Raw genomic sequence first — 19471 nt, forward strand, 5'->3', positions numbered from 1 at the left:
TGGAGGCAACAGCGCCATATTTTTGGGCAAAAGACGCGTCTCTTGCACTTGCAATGTCAAAGTTGGCTTTCAAACATTACTGTTACATGTACAAATTTAAATGTGCTGTAATGATACGGTTTGTCTTTGAGTACTCCACAACAAGACTCTGGATTCCCCAAAAAATGTACAATTTTCCAGAATACTAGTAAGGGAAGATTCATGGGTAGTTGTGGCAACCATAACTGAGAGTAGTGGTTGCCTACTGTTATGTTCTGTTGTTTCCATTCAATAAAGGCGCTGTTTCCTGGGCTTGTGTGGTGTATGAGGCACAAGAGCAGAAAGTGTGAAAGTGAAAAACTGTCTCTGATTCTTCTCCACGTCGCTGTACACAATACTGTTCACAGTGTAGGAAAAGTCATCGCGCATTAACAATTTATGGTGTCCTTTTACTATTACTACATTCCAGCTGCATTTCTAAGGAAAGTATGATTAATACGCTATTCGGTTGTATTGCGTTTACGTGACACACACCCGAGCAACGCTGGGCCATACGTGTCGATTTAACATACTATGGCCCCAACATCTCAGCGCAAGTAATATGCCCAGCAATGCTGGGCGATACTGCTAGTTCACTATACTGGCAATTTTGTGAGACTTTGAAAAATGGTTTCCACCTTTAAATATTGACTCTGATGTTGATTTCCGAACTGTATGCCGTTCTCAGATTTTGAGGTTCCCATTTTTGCATGGTTTATATAAAACATAGTATTCACATTTCTTTTCATGTGAATGTTCTATGGAATAAAAAGGAAGTATTCATGTGTTTTCAGTGTCAGGTATGAAGAACCTGGAGCTGTAGAGGGGCTTGCTGAGGCCTTAGACTCAAGGCTGCAAGTCACAGGATCTGTACGTATGAACCAATGAAATTTGAGTTGATTGTTATCTTTTTTCTTGATGCAAATATTATTAAATTTAAAAGCATGCTGATTTAGTCTTAAACTAATTGTTTTGAAAAAAAATATTGCATTATTGGGTAATGCCCATGTTGTGTGTTTCCTCTTGCAGTAATTTCTTGGTTAAGCAAAGTAAATAAGATAGCAACTACAGTATGTGCAGTCATTGTCTCGTCAGCTTCTGTCAGTCATACTCAGTTAGCAAAAAAATTGTATTTATTTTTCATTGGTGGCTAAAAAAGTACATTATTCTTCACACATGCAGAGGGGCTATTGTGTAAAATGCTTCAAAAACTTTTACCTGTCATGTAATGTTCAAATCTCTTTGTATTGCTTTTCCTGTTAGATCGGACAAGCCAAAAACACACTTCAGAACAATGTGGATAAATGGCTGACTAGTGATATGGTGAGATAATTAATTTCTTCAGACCAATACTGTAACAAATTCAGTTTGAAAAATCGGATACTGTTTTGTGGTTTCCTTTATCTTAAAATTTAGCAAGACCAGTCTGCAGTCAGTGAGGGAGTCTCCAGTGAAGGTGCGTCGGTTACTTTCTTAATACCGTAAATGTAATGTTTCTGACTCACCATTTCTGAATATTTCTATGTAATACTGCAAAGCTCACTCTCGGATATTTGTTTCTCAGAGTTTGATAAGTTTTTGGATGATCGGGCAAAGGAATCTGACCAACATTACCATACATCTTGTGGAACACTGCCTTCGACAACAAGACTGCTGCCACAGTCGACAAGGCAACAGGACAATTCACATGACAAGCTTTTTTCCCTCTAGGTTTGGGAGCAATGAAACATGAGAAAATAGTTTGGTTTTTTTGAACAAGCACTTGTTATCACACCGAATGTTAAGTACTATAACATGTCTAAAAGTATTGTTTCCAACAATTGGTGCAATTCAGTTCAGATTACTATGTTGACGTGTAATCTATTCATTCTGTGAGGTAAATTTATTGTCACTGCGGCAATATTCCCATGTATAAATTTATACAACAATGTATAAAACAAACACAAAGATCAGCATAGAGGAGGAGTTAAAATTTTTTAAAGTTAAAAAAAAAAAAAAAAAAAAAAAAAATCAGAAAATTAGGCCTTTGGTAAGTTGTAAGTAGTAGTTATATTAGACCAGTCATGTTTGGCCCTGTAACATCATAGTAAAGTGGCATAACATAAAAAACACAAACAAGAGACCAATCAAGAAACTGCAGTATGTGTTTTGCTCTAGAGTATATCTGTTACCACTGCAGTTTGTCTTTAATTGAATAGTATCAACAGTTTGTCGAGAGCTGGTATTTTATTACCCCTCACATTATTTGATTGTAGAAAATGCAAAGAATTTAAGGTGATACTAAAGTGAACTCAACAGTATTGTTTGGGGTAATTAAGTTCACCTGAAGACCTACTGCTTTATCCACTGCAAAAATGCAGTAATAAATCGGATGCTTTATTGTACTTTATTGTGTACAGTATAGAAAATAATGTACATGGATGTATTTATGAAAAGCATTATAATGTTGATTTAAAAATCTCAGTTTGAAAAAGTTTTTCTCATATTAAAAGAAATGTTATGCAAGTTTTGTTTGCCATTGACGAAAGTTTTATAGTGGCAAAATAAATGGATCCAGCATTGTTTGCATTTCTCCTTTTGGATTTTTTTAAATCACTATTTTTCCATTGCCAGTTAGCAGTTTCTTAACTATGGTAATTCGTCCTTTTGGGATACATTTTGACGTCCGCAAAGAGGTTAACGTTTAATCAGACTTGAACTCATTCACTTGAGACATGTTTTTTCATTTGTTATGGTTTGTCAGCTTGATTTCAGACAATTCTAAAGTATGGCTTGAATAGTAAAATACAGTAGTTAACCAAAATACGGTTTTTCAGGTGTTTTTGCAGATGGAAGATAGTCTAAACATTAGATCCTGACTGAGGGGTGTGATGACCATGCTCAATGTTAAGTAAACCTCTTGTGTGATAAACTGGAATTTCTGTGAATGTTATTGTTGAAGAACTCAAGGATGTCTGGGGCTTGGAACATGATATCCCTACGGCACTCAATGATAGGACCTAGGAGCAGACTTCACTCCTAAAGAGAAGACGAGAACAGGAAACATTTCATTCTTCTGTTGAACAGCACTCAGGCCTACAGAAAGACTATGCTCTCCTGGGATGTTCATCTCTGCTGCTGCATATATGTATTTGCACTCCTCTATGTACCTGCAGCCTCCATCTTGAACATATCCGCTAAGGATGACCTTCCAACTGGTGCTCAAAATCGGGAACAAATGGATGGGGATTCATCATTCCTTCAGTTAAGAGGCAGCCTGCCGTCTTATTCCCAGCCATTCCGCCCATACACCATACTGACCACTGCAAAAAATTTCCCCTCCATACCCAAACCAAGGAATTACCGCCCCTCACGCCTACTTCGTATTCTCGGACCCTCTTTTGACCCATTCTGGATGTCTGTTGATCAGCCACCTGAAGTCTCTGTGGTCTGCACAGACAAAGGTAACTGTGATGCTGTGTCAAGAGGCGACTCGCTACCTGTTGGAATCAACTCAAGACCTTCCAAAGAGAACTTCAACTTCAGTGCTTCTGCAGTGCTGATGGAGGCTAGAGAAAACCAGCGGCGGGAGTTGGCAAGAGAAGCCTCAGGTGTGAAGCTCAGTTTTCTGCCTCCGGATGTTGCCAGCTCAGTCCGGACCTGGCTGGTGAATTCTGCCACATGTGGATTGCGTTCTCAGTGGGTGGATGTGGGCCCAGCATTCTGGCCACGCTGGTTGCGACAGACAGACTGTGATGAGTCAGGCAGAGTGCGAAGCTGCTCCTTTCCCAGTGGCATGGCATGCGTGAGAGCTCAAACAACACATATTAAGATTCTGGCTTGGCATTGCTTGAAAGTGAGAGATGATGAATCCAAGCAGATTGAGGGTGACATGTCTGGTATCAGCATGTTGGTGGGAATTAGTGAAGAAATGAGAAAGTGTTTATGGAGGCCGGTGCCTTATCCTGTGGTCACAGCTTGTGCATGTAAATGCAAATGATTGCCTTACTCTGTGATTTCTCGAATTAGTCTTGAAATATAATCTATTGGCATTCCATGTTTACTCCTTTTTTAATACCAATATATATTTTAGTGGAATTCTCCCACATCAAGCGATTTCTAATAAATATTAGCTTGCAACTTACAAGGTAGTATTTTCTTGTAACAGTAGCTCAGTCCTCTGCATTTTTTTTTTTTTTTTGCTGTACTGTATATGTTGATTTATTGTGTATTCAGTGAAATTTTGAAATTAAAGTCTAATCTGTTAGTGTCCTTAATTTGCATTGAAATAAGATGTGCTGAAAAAGAACAGCGTTGTTGTTTGTGCTAATGTTTTATTTTTATTTTTAATTAAATTTTAAAAAGTTTGCATTTCCTTTGTCTTGTTCTCCATGCATTCAACACCATAAATCTAACAAATTAATTAGATCATCGAAAAATAAATGGGTGGACTCTTGCATCTACTAGTATATATGCACAATTCTCTCTCTCTGATCATTATTCATATTCATAGGTCATTTTTATATACAGTACACTTCTCAATAACGGTACAGGCACACGGGGCGACTCCTGAATTTAAACTTGATTGCATTTGCAGTCTTCGACCCAATTGATTCGCCCCCTACTGAACGTTGCCTCGAATGCAAGTTCTACTAGTTAAAATGGAAAATTCCGAGGAACTCTGAATGTATCAGAGGTATTGATCCCTCCCACCCGAGTTTGACGACACCAAACACACAAGATGGCAGCGTTGGAAGACGAGTTTGAAGATGCGCCTGATGTAGAACCTTTAGAACCAACATTAAAAAATATTATCGAGCAGAAATCTTTAAAATGGATATTTGTCGGGGGGAAAGGTGGTGTCGGTAAAACGACGTGTAGGTAAGTGTTAAAAAAAAAAAAGTAGCCTCCCGAGCTCTGATATAGAGGGTCACCGTGTTGTTGAAGCTGGCGTCAGAGGTTTTCAATTGATTTCGTTGTCATTGGACGAGGTTTGAAGTCATTTTATAGCTCAGTTTGTTATTTTTCATATTACAGCTGTTAACAGACTCTTTAACGACACATTCAAACCGCGTTTCTGTAATGCCACAAATGTCAAAATGCCGGCTAGCATGCAACTTAGCTACACCGCCACAGGCAACGGGCACACATGACACGTCTTTTACAGCTGTTTTCTAATGAAACAATAAAGCGTTTTTCATTTCTTGTGAAAGAAAACGTGTATTAATATTTCAAAATCAAAGCGATCGTTAACGTTTGCTGTTATAGGCCGGTTAATGAAGTATATAAACACATGAATAAGAACGTAATGTCTCAATAAGTAAAAAAAAAATCGCAATTTCGATTTGCGGTTAAATTGGATGTAATTTGATAAATCTAAGCATTGTTTTTTTGTTGGATTTACCTTCCAACTTCGTTATATGGAAGAGGACGAAAAGACGATATTATCATTTCCGAGGTAGACTCTTGAGTTTTGACTGTAGCTCTTGTTTTGGATTGTGATGTTCTTAGCTAAGCCTCCAGTGAGTTGATTCAAAGACTTGAAACACTTAAATCGATTTTATTGAAATGCGCAACTGTGGGATGACAGAGTCATTGTTTTGCCCAGCACTCAAAAAAACTACTAAACTGATCGTCCACCAAACCAACAAAGAGTAGACGTTCATTGGTGTGACGCGGACTCCCATTATCCCGTGTTCTTATTTCTTTTGGTAGAGAGCTTAATGTTTACCCTTCTTTGCCGTTTTGAATAACTTTTACAGCTGTAGTTTGGCTGTCCAGCTGGCTGCTGTCAGAGAGAGTGTCCTTATCATCTCTACTGATCCTGCACATAACATCTCCGATGCTTTTGACCAGAAGTTCTCAAAGGTGCCTACAAAAGTCAAGGGCTATGACAACTTGTTTGCCATGGTAAGTTTATGTCTATAAGTAAATATTGTGCCTGTCAGGAATGGGTCATTAAATATTGTGCCTTTCAGGAATGGGTCATTAAAAAAACCTTGGAAAAAACAAAAGACTGTTTCTCTTGCCTTTTCAGTCTTATGACAAATTCACATTCTCAAAGCACAACACATTCTGCAAAATACATGCCTTATGGAGGATTAAAATCTGTAACAAATGGGTTATCCTGCAAATGTGTGGTTTTTTTTTCTGTGAGTGTAGGAAATTGATCCAAGCTTGGGAGTCGCAGAGCTGCCTGATGAGTTCTTTGAGGAAGACAACATGCTCAGCATGGGAAAAAAGATGATGCAGGAAGCCATGAGCGCCTTCCCTGGCATTGATGAAGCCATGAGCTATGCCGAGGTCATGAGGTGAGACAGTCACATCAATGTCAAACAGTTTTCAATCAATTCTAGTGATTTTCTATTTTAAGATTCTACTATCCAAACCAAATTGGGTAACAGGCAGCCATGCATAGTGCAATGTTATTTGATTGGTTGACAGATAGAATACCTAATTCATATCCGATGGAACCCACAGAAAAAAGATCCCTGCATGGTTTATTACCGAGGATGGTCCGAAGCTGTCATCATTTACTGTTAAAACATGGCACTGTACTGTACAATGTTTCTTTTGTTAACTTATTTGCCAAATGACAAAAGATCTCATTGGTATATAAAATCAACTTTATTCATAAGGTTGATGATATTGCCATCCTTCACACCGTGTGGTGGAAACTCTAGCATTCAGTGGTAACCTGATCAGGAAGCTACTGTGGAGAACTGAACTACACTGATGAAAAGATTGCATTGACAGTATATTTATATACATATATTTTTATTTATTTTGTTGGCATCTCAGGTTAGTTAAAGGAATGAACTTCTCCGTGGTTGTCTTTGACACCGCACCTACTGGCCACACGCTCCGCCTGCTTAACTTTCCTACCATAGTGGAACGTGGTTTGGGCCGACTCATGCAGATCAAGAACCAGATTAGTCCGTTCATATCCCAGGTGAGAAGGGGGGGAATTGAGGCTTTTTTTTCGCCTGAAAATGTGTACAAAATAAGTTTTCCCCCCTGTTTGTTTTTTTTTTTTTTTTTGCTAGATGTGCAACATGCTGGGGCTGGGTGACATGAATGCTGACCAGCTGGCGTCAAAGCTGGAAGAAACACTTCCTGTTATCCGTTCTGTTAGTGAGCAGTTCAAAGACCCTGTAAGTCATTGCTTCTTACAAATCTGGTTTGTGAGTGTAATATGGGTGTCTGCAAAACAATTTGAGTACATAGTCATACCAAAACCCATGTAAAATAACGCATTTCTTAAACATGACGTCCCTGGATTTGCGCAGGAACATTTAATAGCATTCTTTAATTTTTTTCTACGGGCACTTTCACATTAGACCAAGAGGACCAGGGTCCGGTTGGAGAACTACCTCGCAACAACACTTAAAAATTACTTGTTGAAAAGGTTCAGTATTCACTCTGTGCCAACCAAATTTTCCGAGTAGCATCACGTGGACGAAAGGCGCTCTCATTGTTTGGACAAATTTAGAAGAGGAAATATCTCCCTACTAGGGAGGGGAAGGAGCGTGAAGCGTCACAGTAGCTGCACGTAATGTAGCATAAATTAAGTTGCTGTTCGGCCAGTGGTGGGGCCGGCCCCTCCTGACTTGATGACGAACGAAATGGAGTGTATAAAAAAATGCATAGCGTAAAATTAAACCATGAAAGTGAACCCGTGGTTCCTCAAGTCACTCATGCGTGATTGCTTTCAGTTTCGTGACTTTTTGGACTGTCTACCTCTTCCAGGAGATTGAGACTCATGAAAGGGACAGACCGAGAGGCTCAGTCTGTCTCGGCCAATGTTATAAGCGCACCCTGCTTCGCTTGTGCGCTTAAAATGGACTAAGACCCACGATTTTTGAGTGGACCAGAGTTCGTTTGTTTGGTCCGAACTAGAGTTCGGATACGTGATCACATTTACAAAATGAAGCGGGCTATCTGAGAAAAACAACTCTGGACGGGTTGAAAAGGACCAAACAGTGCTAGTGTGAAAGAGCCCTACCTGTGGGTTGTAGAGGTGGCGCTAGGGGAGCTTGGAAAAATGTTTGCTGCTTGGGTCAAAAATTTACAACTTGTTTGTGGCTTTCAACCAATAACATTTTGTAAAAGTAATTTATGTATTTTTTCATTTATGTAATATTATCCCACCCCCATTTTTCATTCGAATTCGAAAGATTCTGTTCTATACTACACTTAGTAAGGGCACAATATTTGATATTAAACTGGTAAAATTCAGTAAGTAATACATCTCAGCATTTGGCATTTTTCTGCTTTGCTTGTCTCAAAAGAAATGTGAATGTCTTCCTTTTTTATAGAAATCTTAACTAAGTATCTTTCTTGCCACCCACAGGAGCAAACCACATTCATTTGTGTGTGTATCGCCGAGTTCCTGTCCCTGTATGAAACAGAGCGGCTAATTCAGGAACTGGCAAAGTGCCGTATTGATACGCACAACATCATTGTCAACCAGCTTGTTTTTCCCGATGCTGAGAGACCGTGTAAAATGTGTGAAGCACGCCACAAGATTCAGTCCAAGTATTTGGACCAGGTATGTGTTTAAGTACAATGCTTGTGCAAAAGGGTAGGTACAGATTAAGGTTGTAGGTTTGCATAGGGATGGTAGTGACATAACACTACCAACTTTTCAGGATTCTCAAATTGTCCCCACTGACTTTTAAGCAACCATACTTGCGTTATATAACGAGTTCAGTTATATAGGTATTTTAGATGGTCTTTCCATATGTTATAAGGATACAATAGACTCTACCATTATTACCGTAAGTGTATTATTTTTATTGTGTTCAGACTTACACTTATCTTTCTTCCCTTGCTGAATCTGCCGGTCCACAACCCCCCCCAAACACACATTTGAACCCCCCTGGGCACACTCGCACAGCCCCGACAGATTAATGTCGACAAATATGCCACCTCCTGTGCCCCCTTCAAAGAGGAGCGATATTGGAAGATTATTTTTTTTTTCCGGCCAGCAGTGGCCACTGTAAGTAATGTAAAAAGGCGTCAATATTGCGAAGGTAGGGGAAACACCACAAATTTTGATACTGAAAGATCGCCCTGCATCAGAGCGCACATAACATCAAACTGCGTGAACTTGCTAACCTGCAAAACTACTGCGGTCAGGCCAGCCTCCACAAGGAACAACGAAGTCAAGTTAGTCGTCCCTCATTTGGATCACTGTTTGCATTATGTGCATTACGGTAATGCAACGCAGTGGCGCAAGTCCCTTTGTTTAAAAAAACAAAAAAAAAAACACCAAAAAAATGGGGAGTTATCCAAAAATAGGTCCACTTCAGGGGGGATGCTGACATGAATTTACATGGAAAAAATCTGTGAAATGAAATCACATATTAGAATTCAGTGTTTCCCACAGGATTTTAGGAGACTGTGGTGGGAGGGTCTCTGACCCTCGGGGTAGGGTGTGTGTGTACATTTTCAAGCCTGGTGTATCTCTTTAGGGCATTTTGAGACCACTGAATGTAATATAAATTGCTGAATGCGGTGTCGCCGGATCGCTCCAAATGCAGCAGAATGCAGGAGACAGTAGTCCCGTAGCCTGGTACACCAGACTCAGCGGCAATATGTTCCAATCCGCGGTAAATTCGGTTTTACATGACCAAAAACACATCGAGTCGCTAAAACCAACAGTCTGTCTCGCGCTAGCCATGTTGAATATGTTGAAATGTCTCTCGCTAGTTTCTTGTTGCTTTACCGACGTCGCGTCAGCCCGTCGCTGATTGGTCCGCTCCGCTGTCTATTTGCTGTGGCTGGCTCCGCCCTGGAAATTTTTTTCTGCTGAATGGTGGCCAGACTCATACTCTCATAGCCAGGCATGAAAATGGGTCAGGGGTTAAAAAGGTGAGAAGGGTGTGGAGGAAATATGTTCCAGTACACTGTACACCCCAACAAAATATTGAGCTCTGTCGACCCACACTGTGTTTCAGCAGGGCCGTGCAGAGACCGGTGAAGGGGCGGGTGCTCGTAGATCAAAAGAAGCACATGAACAAGTACAGTGGTACCTCTACATACGAATTTAATTCGTTCCAGGACCTTGTTTGTAAGTCGAAATGGTCGTATGTCGAGCAGGATTTTCCCATAGGAATACATTATAATTCCATTAATTCGTTCCAAAGCCTAAAAACATACACTAAATTCTTAATAAATACTGCTGGCACTGTTACAAATGGCAATTAAACATAGAAAAACAAATAAGTTATAAATAAATAAGTCAGAATAATATAATAAGAAGAAGAATAATTAATAATTATTCCTGTAAATAATGTAACGAATTGGATTCTAATATGGCGGACACTTTTTACTGTCCCTGAACGCACCGCGAAGCTGACGTCACGGTGAGATAGGTCGGTGCGGTAGAGATAATACTTTCGTTTTCTTGAGAGCAGTCAACTGCTTAAGACAATGGGCGTTTTGTGTTGGATAAGTTCTTAAATAAATGATAAAAACGTGACGAAGCTGGCGATTTCCTTGGCAATGTTACCACAATAATAATTGTCACCTTAACTTATAAATAGTGGCGAACGGTGGTCGGAAGAGGACCATGGAGCTGTATTGTTGAGCCAGTTCAGGGACACGCACACCAAGCTCATATTTTTCTATAACTTGCATCTTCATTTCAAAGGTAAGCATCACTTTTTTCCTTGTTTCTCCAACTGTATCAACTTTTTTTGAAAACTGTGTTGATTTCTCACACAAGAAAATCCACCGTGCGTTCGTTTGCAGTGCTGTCATGTCGTCGTATTTCGAGCAACTCGTCGGATGTAGAAACAAATGGCGGCTCAAATTTTACGTCGGATGTCGAAAAGATCGTGTGTCGAAGTGATCGTATGTAGAGGTACCACTGTATTTAATACACCTTAAAACAACATAACTTCAATTTTAACCAGCTTTAGATAATAATTGGCTGCGACTGTGACATACTTTAATTGGGAGGGGGCAACAGTGAATAGAAATCAAAACTGTCATCAACACTTTCTGGCTGTGACTCAGTCAGTCTGCCTCTTTTCTTCCTTCAACCTCTGCATCAAAACTTCCTTCCTCAACTTGTTCATCTGAGAACAAACCACATCAGATGGTCACTGAGCCACCAACAGCACAGTTTTCTCAAAACTATTATTTCATTATTATCCATACTTAACAACTCTAGCACCTAATGATTAATAAAGCAATGACATAAAATCTTATAGTAAAATGACATTGCAATTGTGTTTATATTTGTATTTAATACCCGACTATCCTTGCAAACTTGTTCTTACCAGGTCTGCTATTCACCCAGCTGATGAGGTATCCACTGCCTTTAGCAGCCTCATCCAACTCCTTTTTTTATCCCTCAATCTCCTTTCCCTACGAGGCAAGTCTATGTAATGAAATATAAATTAAAAAAAAAAAAAAAAAAAAAAAAACAGACTCCCCGGTGGCTTTTAGTTTTAAAGCTTTCTTAATTTCTTTCTCTCTCAATAACGATGGAGGTAGATTTGTGTTTTTATTATTCAATCAAAAAACAAAGTTACTTCTATCAAAAACAAAGTTGCTTCAATCAAAATACAGTATATACTTTTAATCCCAAAAAAGTCACTTCAATAAAAAAAAATTGTTTTTGATTGCAAAAATAAATTTGAGACAAAAAAAGCATTTGAAAACTATTTTTCTTGATTGAAACAAATTTATCCATTGAAGTAATGTTGTTTTGCGTTTGGGCCACATTTTGGCTAGGACATTTGTGTCTTTATTATTCAATCAAATAAGTTGCTTCAAACAAAAAAATATATATAAAAAGAAAAACTTTGCACATGTGTCAATCACCGTTTAACAAAGCCTGAGAGGGTTTGAGTAGACTCACTATGAAGCATTTAATAAAGCCAAGCATTTTCTTAATACTTTATTCTTGTTTAAAAAATAATTCGGTGGGGCAGTAACATGTTTAAAACTTATCATTATTCTTAGATTTTGAAGTGCTTGAAAACCATTTATAAATGATACTTTGGTGAAAAAAGTGAAAAAACATGTCTTATATACAGTGCCTTGCAAAAGTATTCGGCCCCCTTGAATCTTGCAACCTTTCGCCACATTTCAGGCTTCAAACATAAGGATATGAAATTTAATTTTTTTGTCAAGAATCAACAACAAGTGGGACACAATCGTGAAGTGGAACAAAATTTATTGGATAATTTAAACTTTTTTGACAAATAAAAAACTGAAAAGTGGGGCGTGCAATATTATTCGGCCCTTTACTTTGAGTGCAGCAAACTCACTCCAGAAGTTCAGTGAGGATCTCTGAATGATCCAATGTTGTCCTAAATGACCGATGATGATAAATAGAATCCACCTGTGTGTAATCAAGTCTCCGTATAAATGCACCTGCTCTGTGATAGTCTCAGGGTTCTGTTTAAAGGGCAGAGAGCATTATGAAAACCAAGGAACACACCAGGCAGATCCGAGATACTGTTGTGGAGAAGTTTAAAGCCAGATTTGGATACAAAAAGATTTCCCAAGCTTTAAACATCTCAAGGAGCACTGTGCAAGCCATCATATTGAAATGGAAGGAGCATCAGACCACTGCAAATCTACCAAGACCCGGCCGTCCTTCCAAACTTTCTTCTCAAACAAGGAGAAAACTGATCAGAGATGCAGCCAAGAGGCCCATGATCACAATGGATGAACTGCAGCGATCTACAGCTGAGGTGGGAGAGTCTGTCCATAGGACAACAATCAGTCGTACACTGCACAAATCTGGCCTCTATGGAAGAGTGGCAAGAAGAAAGCCATTTCTCAAAGATATCCATAAAAAGTCTCGTTTAAAGTTTGCCACAAGCCACCTTTGCGGTTAATGGGGACCAAACCCGCCGCAATAAGTGAAAACCGCAAAGAAGCCCCCCCCCCCCCCCCCCCCCCCCCCGCATTTTTTTGTGCGTGTTCAATGTATTTATTCAGATTTTACATTGGAAAAAAGATACATATACAGTGCCTTGCAAAAGTATTCGGCCCCCTTGAACCTTGCAACCTTTCGCCACATTTCAGGCTTCAAACATAAAGATATAAAATTTAAATTTTTTGTCAAGAATCAACAAGTTGGACACAATCGTGAAGTGGAACAAAATTTATTGGATAATTTAAACTTTTTTAACAAATAAAAAACTGAAAAGTGGGGCGTGCAATATTATTCGGCCCCCTTGCGTTAATACTTTGTAGCGCCACCTTTTGCTCCAATTACAGCTGCAAGTCGCTTGGGGTATGTTTCTATCAATTTTGCACATCGAGAGACTGACATTCTTGCCCATTCTTCCTTGCAAAACAGCTCAAGCTCAGTGAGGTTGGATGGAGAGTGTTTGTGAACAGCAGTCTTCAGCTCTTTCCACAGATTCTCGATTGGATTCAGGTCTGGACTTTGACTTGGCCATTCTAACACCTGGATACGTTTATTTTTGAACCATTCCATTGTAGATTTGGCTTTGTTTTGGATCATTGTCCTGTTGGAAGATAAATCTCCGTCCCAGTCTCAGGTCTTGTGCAGATACCAACAGGTTTTCTTCCAGAATGTTCCTGTATTTGGCTGCATCCATCTTCCCGTCAATTTTAACCATCTTCCCTGTCCCTGCTGAAGAAAAGCAGGCCCAAACCATGATGCTGCCACCACCATGTTTGACAGTGGGGATGGTGTGTTCAGGGTGATGAGCTGTGTTGCTTTTACGCCAAACATATCGTTTTGCATTGTGGCCAAAAAGTTCAATTTTGGTTTCATCTGACCAGAGCACCTTCTTCCACATGTTTGGTGTGTCTCCCAGGTGGCTTGTGGCAAACTTTAAACGAGACTTTTTATGGATCTCTTTGAGAAAAGGCTTTCTTCTTGCCACTCTTCCATAAAAGCCAGATTTGTGCAATGTACGACTGATTGTTGTCCTATGGACAGACTCTCCCACCTCAGCTGTAGATCTCTGCAGTTCATCCAGAGTGATCATGGGCCTCTTGGCTGCATCTCTGATCAGTTTTCTCCTTGTTTGAGAAGAAAGTTTGGAAGGACGGCCGGGTCTTGGTAGATTTGCAGGGGTCTGATGCTCCTTCCATTTCAATATGATGGCTTGCACAGTGCTCCTTGAGATGTTTAAAGATTGGGAAATCTTTTTGTATCCAAATCCGGCTTTAAACTTCTCCACAACAGTATCTCGGACCTGCCTGGTGTGTTCCTTGGTTTTCATAATGCTCTCTGCACTTTAAACAGAACCCTGAGACTATCACAGAGCAGGTGCATTTATACAGAGACTTGATTACACACAGGTGGATTCTATTTATCATCATCGGGCATTTAGGACAAAATTGGATCATTCAGAGATCCTCACTGAACTTCTGGAGTGAGTTTGCTGCACTGAAAGTAAAGGGGCCGAATAATATTGCACGCCCCACTTTTCAGTTTTTTATTTGTTAAAAAAAGTTTAAATTATCCAATAAATGTTGTTCCACTTCACGATTGTGTCCCACCTGTTGTTAATTCTTGACAAAAAAATTAAATTTCATATCTTTATGTTTGAAGCCTGAAATGTGGCGAAAGGTTTCAAGATTCAAGGGGGCCGAATACTTTTGCAAGGCACTGTAGATCGGTCCTTGGATGTTTTTTTTTTTTTTCCCTTCCAAAAATTTTTCCCAAATCACTTATATATTACAATCAGGGGTGAAAGTGGTTAGAATTTCTTGCCGAAACTCCCCAACGTGAAGGTCACCACAGAGCCAGAATTTTTTTTTTTTTTTAGGGCAATACTACTGAAATGCAAAGGAAACTGTTTTGGTCAGTTATTTCTATAACACATACAAAAACCTATTTTCATTTAAAACTGTATTTTTTTCCATGAATTGCAAAATAAAAGTTGACAAAAACAGCTTAAACCCCAACCTTCATCTCCTAGTTTTTATTTTCCCTCATTTCCTCACATACTAAATGCCAAATCTCAATTTTAACTAAAGAACATAGGATGTATATTAAATTGAAATTAATGTAAACATATACTTTTTGTTGTTTTTTAATAATAAAGATATAAGTAACATACTTCAGAAAAATAAGTCCAAATGACTCATATTATGCAGAGTGAAATGGAATATATTTTGAAGAGAGCGCAAACATTGACTTGTTTAAATTATAAGGAAATGAATCGGTAGCCTAACATGAACAAATATAAGTCAGAAGTTCACATTGACAGCTAAGATGTTCTGAACCTCCCCATCAGAGCAAATAAAACTAAATATGATAAATAAGCCACCTTAACTCTTTCCTTGTTTTTAAAGATTTGATCCATTTTCTGCTGCATTGCATTTTTTTTTTTGCTGTTTCAGAAAACATACACATTTGAACCAATCAGAGCTAACTATTTCTGGTGATCACAGTCCGTATGTCAGCCAAATGAACGGATAAATGAGTCCAGGTGTTTTGCTTTGCTGCGTGCATACGCACATTGACGTGACTCGTCATTGTCAGATTTAGATAACTGCAGCAGCTGGGGAAACCTCCATGCCATCTGTGGAATAAAATAAATAATAAATATGGGTGGAAACGGATTACGCTACACAAGCACTTTATTATGCTTGTTGTTAACACTTATGTATGTAAATCTGATGTTGGTAGATTGTTTTCTTCTTGGAGATGAAATGGAAGTGTGGAAGCTTTGTATTTTTTTTTTCTACATCGCGTTTTGACAGTTGCCGTCATATTTTTGGAATCAAAGCACCGTATAACTGCTCTGAATCTTATACCGGTGTTTGGCCATTCCTTACTACGGGGCGAAACGTCCTACACAATGCTCAGCGCGCTTGCGCAAGCATGCGCACATCGGTTAGAAGCGGCGAGTACTCACTATTATGTTTTTATTTAGTTTTTTAAAACCTTTTCACTGCCTCAAAGATACGTTTTGCATGTATTACCTTCTAATACTTTTAACCACTGTGGTTTTTTTGTGTTAGCTTTGAAGCAATTGACCACATTAGTCACGTAGCGAATTTAAACCATCCTTATTTGATATAACCACATTTAAGTAGATTCTTCAGGATTTTTTTTTTACTACCTTATGCCTGTATTCATCTAAACAAAACAAGTTTAGAGCGCACGGTAGTACTTTGGATGTAAAATTCGACTAATGTAGCACATTTCGCCGATGTCGGAGATTTTGGCAGAACACCAGAACTGCGTTCCAGCCCTGAATCTTATACCGGAACTGCGTTCCTGACCATTCCCGCCCACTTTCACCCCTGATTACAACACTTTAGATTGAGTCTAGTGGTGCTCCAGTGGACCCATTCTTGGATAGCTACCAGTTTTTTTTTTTAATAATTGGACTTGACCTTCAAAATATTTCTTTATTAGTTTTTCGAAATGAAGGTTTGAATCTAACATTTTAGCACCTGAACCAATACACTTGAAAGTTAGTAAAAGTCGATACAGATTTATTTTGCATTGATCATTAAGCTTATAAATTGATTAGGTTCATATTCATATGAGAACTGTAACCCTTCCCCCTGTTCAATAATCTGTTTGGTCTTATTAATGTCCCATCCCCAGCAAAAAAGTTTAAATGCAGGTTATACTGTTATATCATCTCTACCAACGGTGAAACCAAACCTATGCTCTTGGTACATACGTAATACAAAATATGTATCAAAATGTTTGCTGTTTTCATAAATAAATACCTCTTGTTGATTCCCACAAATTGGCATGTAACACACCTTTCTTCAAATCAAAAATTGTGAAAGCACAAAAAGTTTTCTTGGTTACTTTTTCCTGCAAGCATATGAGAAGTCAACAGGACAACAATCTGAAAGCTGAGACTCAGCAGCCCAACAGGATTGGTTAGGGCAAGGCCAATAGTGATACAATTTAGTTGGTGTATAGCTTCCATTGCCTGTTTATTGTCATATACAGTATAAATCAGCCTCATATAAATGACCTCATCTTCCAAAGTGGCCTTTATCTGCATGCGTTGGGCCTACTGGTAGCCCGTTATTTTTGTCAATTGATATACAGTTTTTGCACTAGATAAATATTATTATTATCCATGTTTGTAACAGTAGCACTTGATCGCAAAATACAGTATAAACTTGCAAAAATAAAACCAAAAACTTGTGCATGTGTTTGTTTCCACAGATGGAGGACCTTTATGAAGATTTCCACATAGTCAAATTGCCTTTGTTACCCCATGAAGTTCGGGGTGCTGACAAGGTCAACACATTCTCCAAGCAACTTCTGGAACCCTACAAACCACCAAATAAGTAATTCCCCTCTTTGCGCGACCAGCCCTCAGACCACTCTTCTCCCCCAAAGACCAGGCGCCCTTTTGTGCTCCCCCAACCGACCTCTCACCTATTAGTCCTCAAGCCCTCATGCAAAGCGGAGCATACGAATAAGGCGCACTTGAAGTGCATCTGGTGGCATATCCCATCTACATAAGCCACCCTGTTAGAAAGCTAGGAAAATATGCTTTGGTGCTGCCCGACTCGCCTATCACCATGCATCATATCTCTTAAGCAGTAATATTCCCACATTAAAATGAACTATTAAAAAGCATTTTAACCATTTTACAGCGGGTCACTACATTACGCTTCAGTCTTTAAAATCTCATCTCTATACTTTCAGACATATTTTCCACAATCAAGGCTGGTCAGCAAGAGGACTCAGTTTTTTTTTTTCCTTCTGTTTATGGTTCAGGTTTTGTCTGTGGAGTTTACGTGGTCTCCCTTTGCCTGTGTGGGGGTCCTTCCACATGGCTAATAGAACACACCAAATTTGTCCCTATATGTGAGTCAATAGTTGTCTGACTCGTCACGTCCTGCGATTGGCTAGCAACCAGTTCAAGGTCTGCCCTGCATCCTGCCTGTAACCCCCAAATTCCATATAATCCATGTCCGCTCAGCGTTGCTCTGTTCCGAACGACACAACAAATAATTTGCTATTTTAATCAATACAAGGTGGTCCACATCATCCGCTCAGCTCCAATCCAGTTCCGCTTCTGCCCTTCCTCTCTGGTCTGTCAAAGTAAAAATTCGGGATGTGCGCAACTAGCCGTTTAAACGTTTAACCGTCTACTCATAATTAAACATTTTTTTTTTTTGTATTTTACTAGTCTGTTCAATGCAGCATCAAGCATCTTGAGCCCCTTTCAGACATATGCTGAACTCTGGTTAAGTCCAGGAATTTAAACAGGTAACCTTTATGTCTAAAAGCAATTTCCCTGGTCAACTGACATGGAGATGACACGGATATTAACCGGGTCCTAGTATAATGTCTGGGGCTTCACCGTCACGTGTTATACATGAAAGCAGCTGGTTAATTCCCCTTTCACAGCGCGTTTTGGTGAACATATCACAAATGTATTTCTCTTTCAATTGTTTACCTTTATTCAGTCATTTGTTACATCAATAGAATTCAAATAAACAACTTGTCCTGAATGTTTGGGTTAAAATAGCTCGTAAATACACAAAACCTTTGCATTTTAAACTTTTAAATATCACCTATATAAGAGTGTAACGGTATAGAATCTTTTACTTTCAAATTTATTTAGAGTTTAAGATGACCCTTACAACGTTAAATGCTAATGCTAACGAGAACGTGAATGGTATGCTAATGCTCCGAAACCACGTAGTCCATCATTATTGAGTTTGCAATGGCGTCACCACCCCTTCCCCCCCTTCTGCTCTGCGCGCTCCAGGGCAGGCAGGTGGTTGTGTAACAAAATCGGACAACTTGCGCTTCATTCAACCAAATTGTTCTAACGTGCCCCTTCACATCCTCAGTAACTAACAGCGTTACAAAGATGGGAAAAGTAATTCGATAATTCACTACTGAAAAAAATAACAACGTTAGATACGCCGTTTTACTCTAACCCCGTTATTAATAACACTTATGCAATCGGCATTGGGCAACGTAGGCAGTCCACAACGGATTGGAGCTGAGCTGTGACGGACTCTGTGGGGTTTCGGAGTAACAGAGAAACGGAGCAGTTTCATTATTAATTTAACGTTTTAATATCTAGATTACATATTATTCTAATGCTAAGATTATAATCAAAGCTCACGGACATTTTTAATGAGTATAATTCAACATTGGTTTCTTTTTTGGGGGTCTGTGGCAGCATCCTGAGATTCTGAAATATTATTATTTAAGCACTACTCCTATTGCAGTGTGAGGTTTGAGCTCTTAACTTTCAAATATTTTTTCTGAACCTTGTGAGAATATTATTGTAACCCATGTCTTGCATCATGAAGTGCATTGTTATAAATTAGTGAATGTCATCCAACATTAACTTGAGCTGAGCATTTAGATGGATAGGGATACAGATTGACTGCTCACACTGCAAGTCAATTGTGTAAGTGAATGCATATGAGTTAAATAAATCAATATAAAAAAACACTTTTCTATGGAAATTTCTGTTACATGATGTTGCAAGTGTTACTTAAACTTAATTCC

General features: G+C 39.0%; 3 protein-coding genes across 6 annotated transcripts in view; all 3 read left to right on the top strand.

The window, feature by feature from the left end:
* The window catches only part of LOC130920013 (target of Myb1 membrane trafficking protein-like), a 64186-nt gene extending 61633 nt beyond the window's left edge, over window positions 1-2553 (top strand). For all 4 annotated transcript variants that reach the window (XM_057842754.1, XM_057842753.1, XM_057842752.1 and 1 more), the window contains 4 exons: window positions 813-888; window positions 1282-1341; window positions 1435-1474; window positions 1583-2553. In XM_057842754.1, the coding sequence (XP_057698737.1) occupies window positions 813-888; window positions 1282-1341; window positions 1435-1474; window positions 1583-1728 (322 nt within the window). In that variant the 3' untranslated portion in view covers window positions 1729-2553. The remainder of the gene's footprint in view (window positions 1-812; window positions 889-1281; window positions 1342-1434; window positions 1475-1582) is intronic.
* A 188-nt stretch (window positions 2554-2741) lies between these two features.
* LOC130920014 (noggin-like) lies at window positions 2742-4287 on the top strand. Its single transcript, XM_057842757.1, has one exon. It carries the CDS (start codon window positions 3107-3109, stop codon window positions 3995-3997), a length of 891 nt encoding a protein of 296 aa, XP_057698740.1. The 5' UTR covers window positions 2742-3106; the 3' UTR covers window positions 3998-4287.
* Window positions 4288-4726: 439 nt separating this feature from the next.
* get3 (guided entry of tail-anchored proteins factor 3, ATPase) lies at window positions 4727-19385 on the top strand. The gene is made up of 7 exons (XM_057844145.1): window positions 4727-4878; window positions 5760-5907; window positions 6160-6308; window positions 6799-6949; window positions 7044-7151; window positions 8351-8548; window positions 17153-19385. Exons 1-7 carry the CDS (start codon window positions 4739-4741, stop codon window positions 17279-17281), a joined length of 1023 nt encoding a protein of 340 aa, XP_057700128.1. The 5' UTR covers window positions 4727-4738; the 3' UTR covers window positions 17282-19385.
* Window positions 19386-19471: the final 86 nt, after the last annotated feature.

Source organism: Corythoichthys intestinalis, chromosome 8 (assembly GCF_030265065.1).
Source record: "Corythoichthys intestinalis isolate RoL2023-P3 chromosome 8, ASM3026506v1, whole genome shotgun sequence".
Lineage (NCBI taxonomy): Eukaryota > Metazoa > Chordata > Actinopteri > Syngnathiformes > Syngnathidae > Corythoichthys > Corythoichthys intestinalis.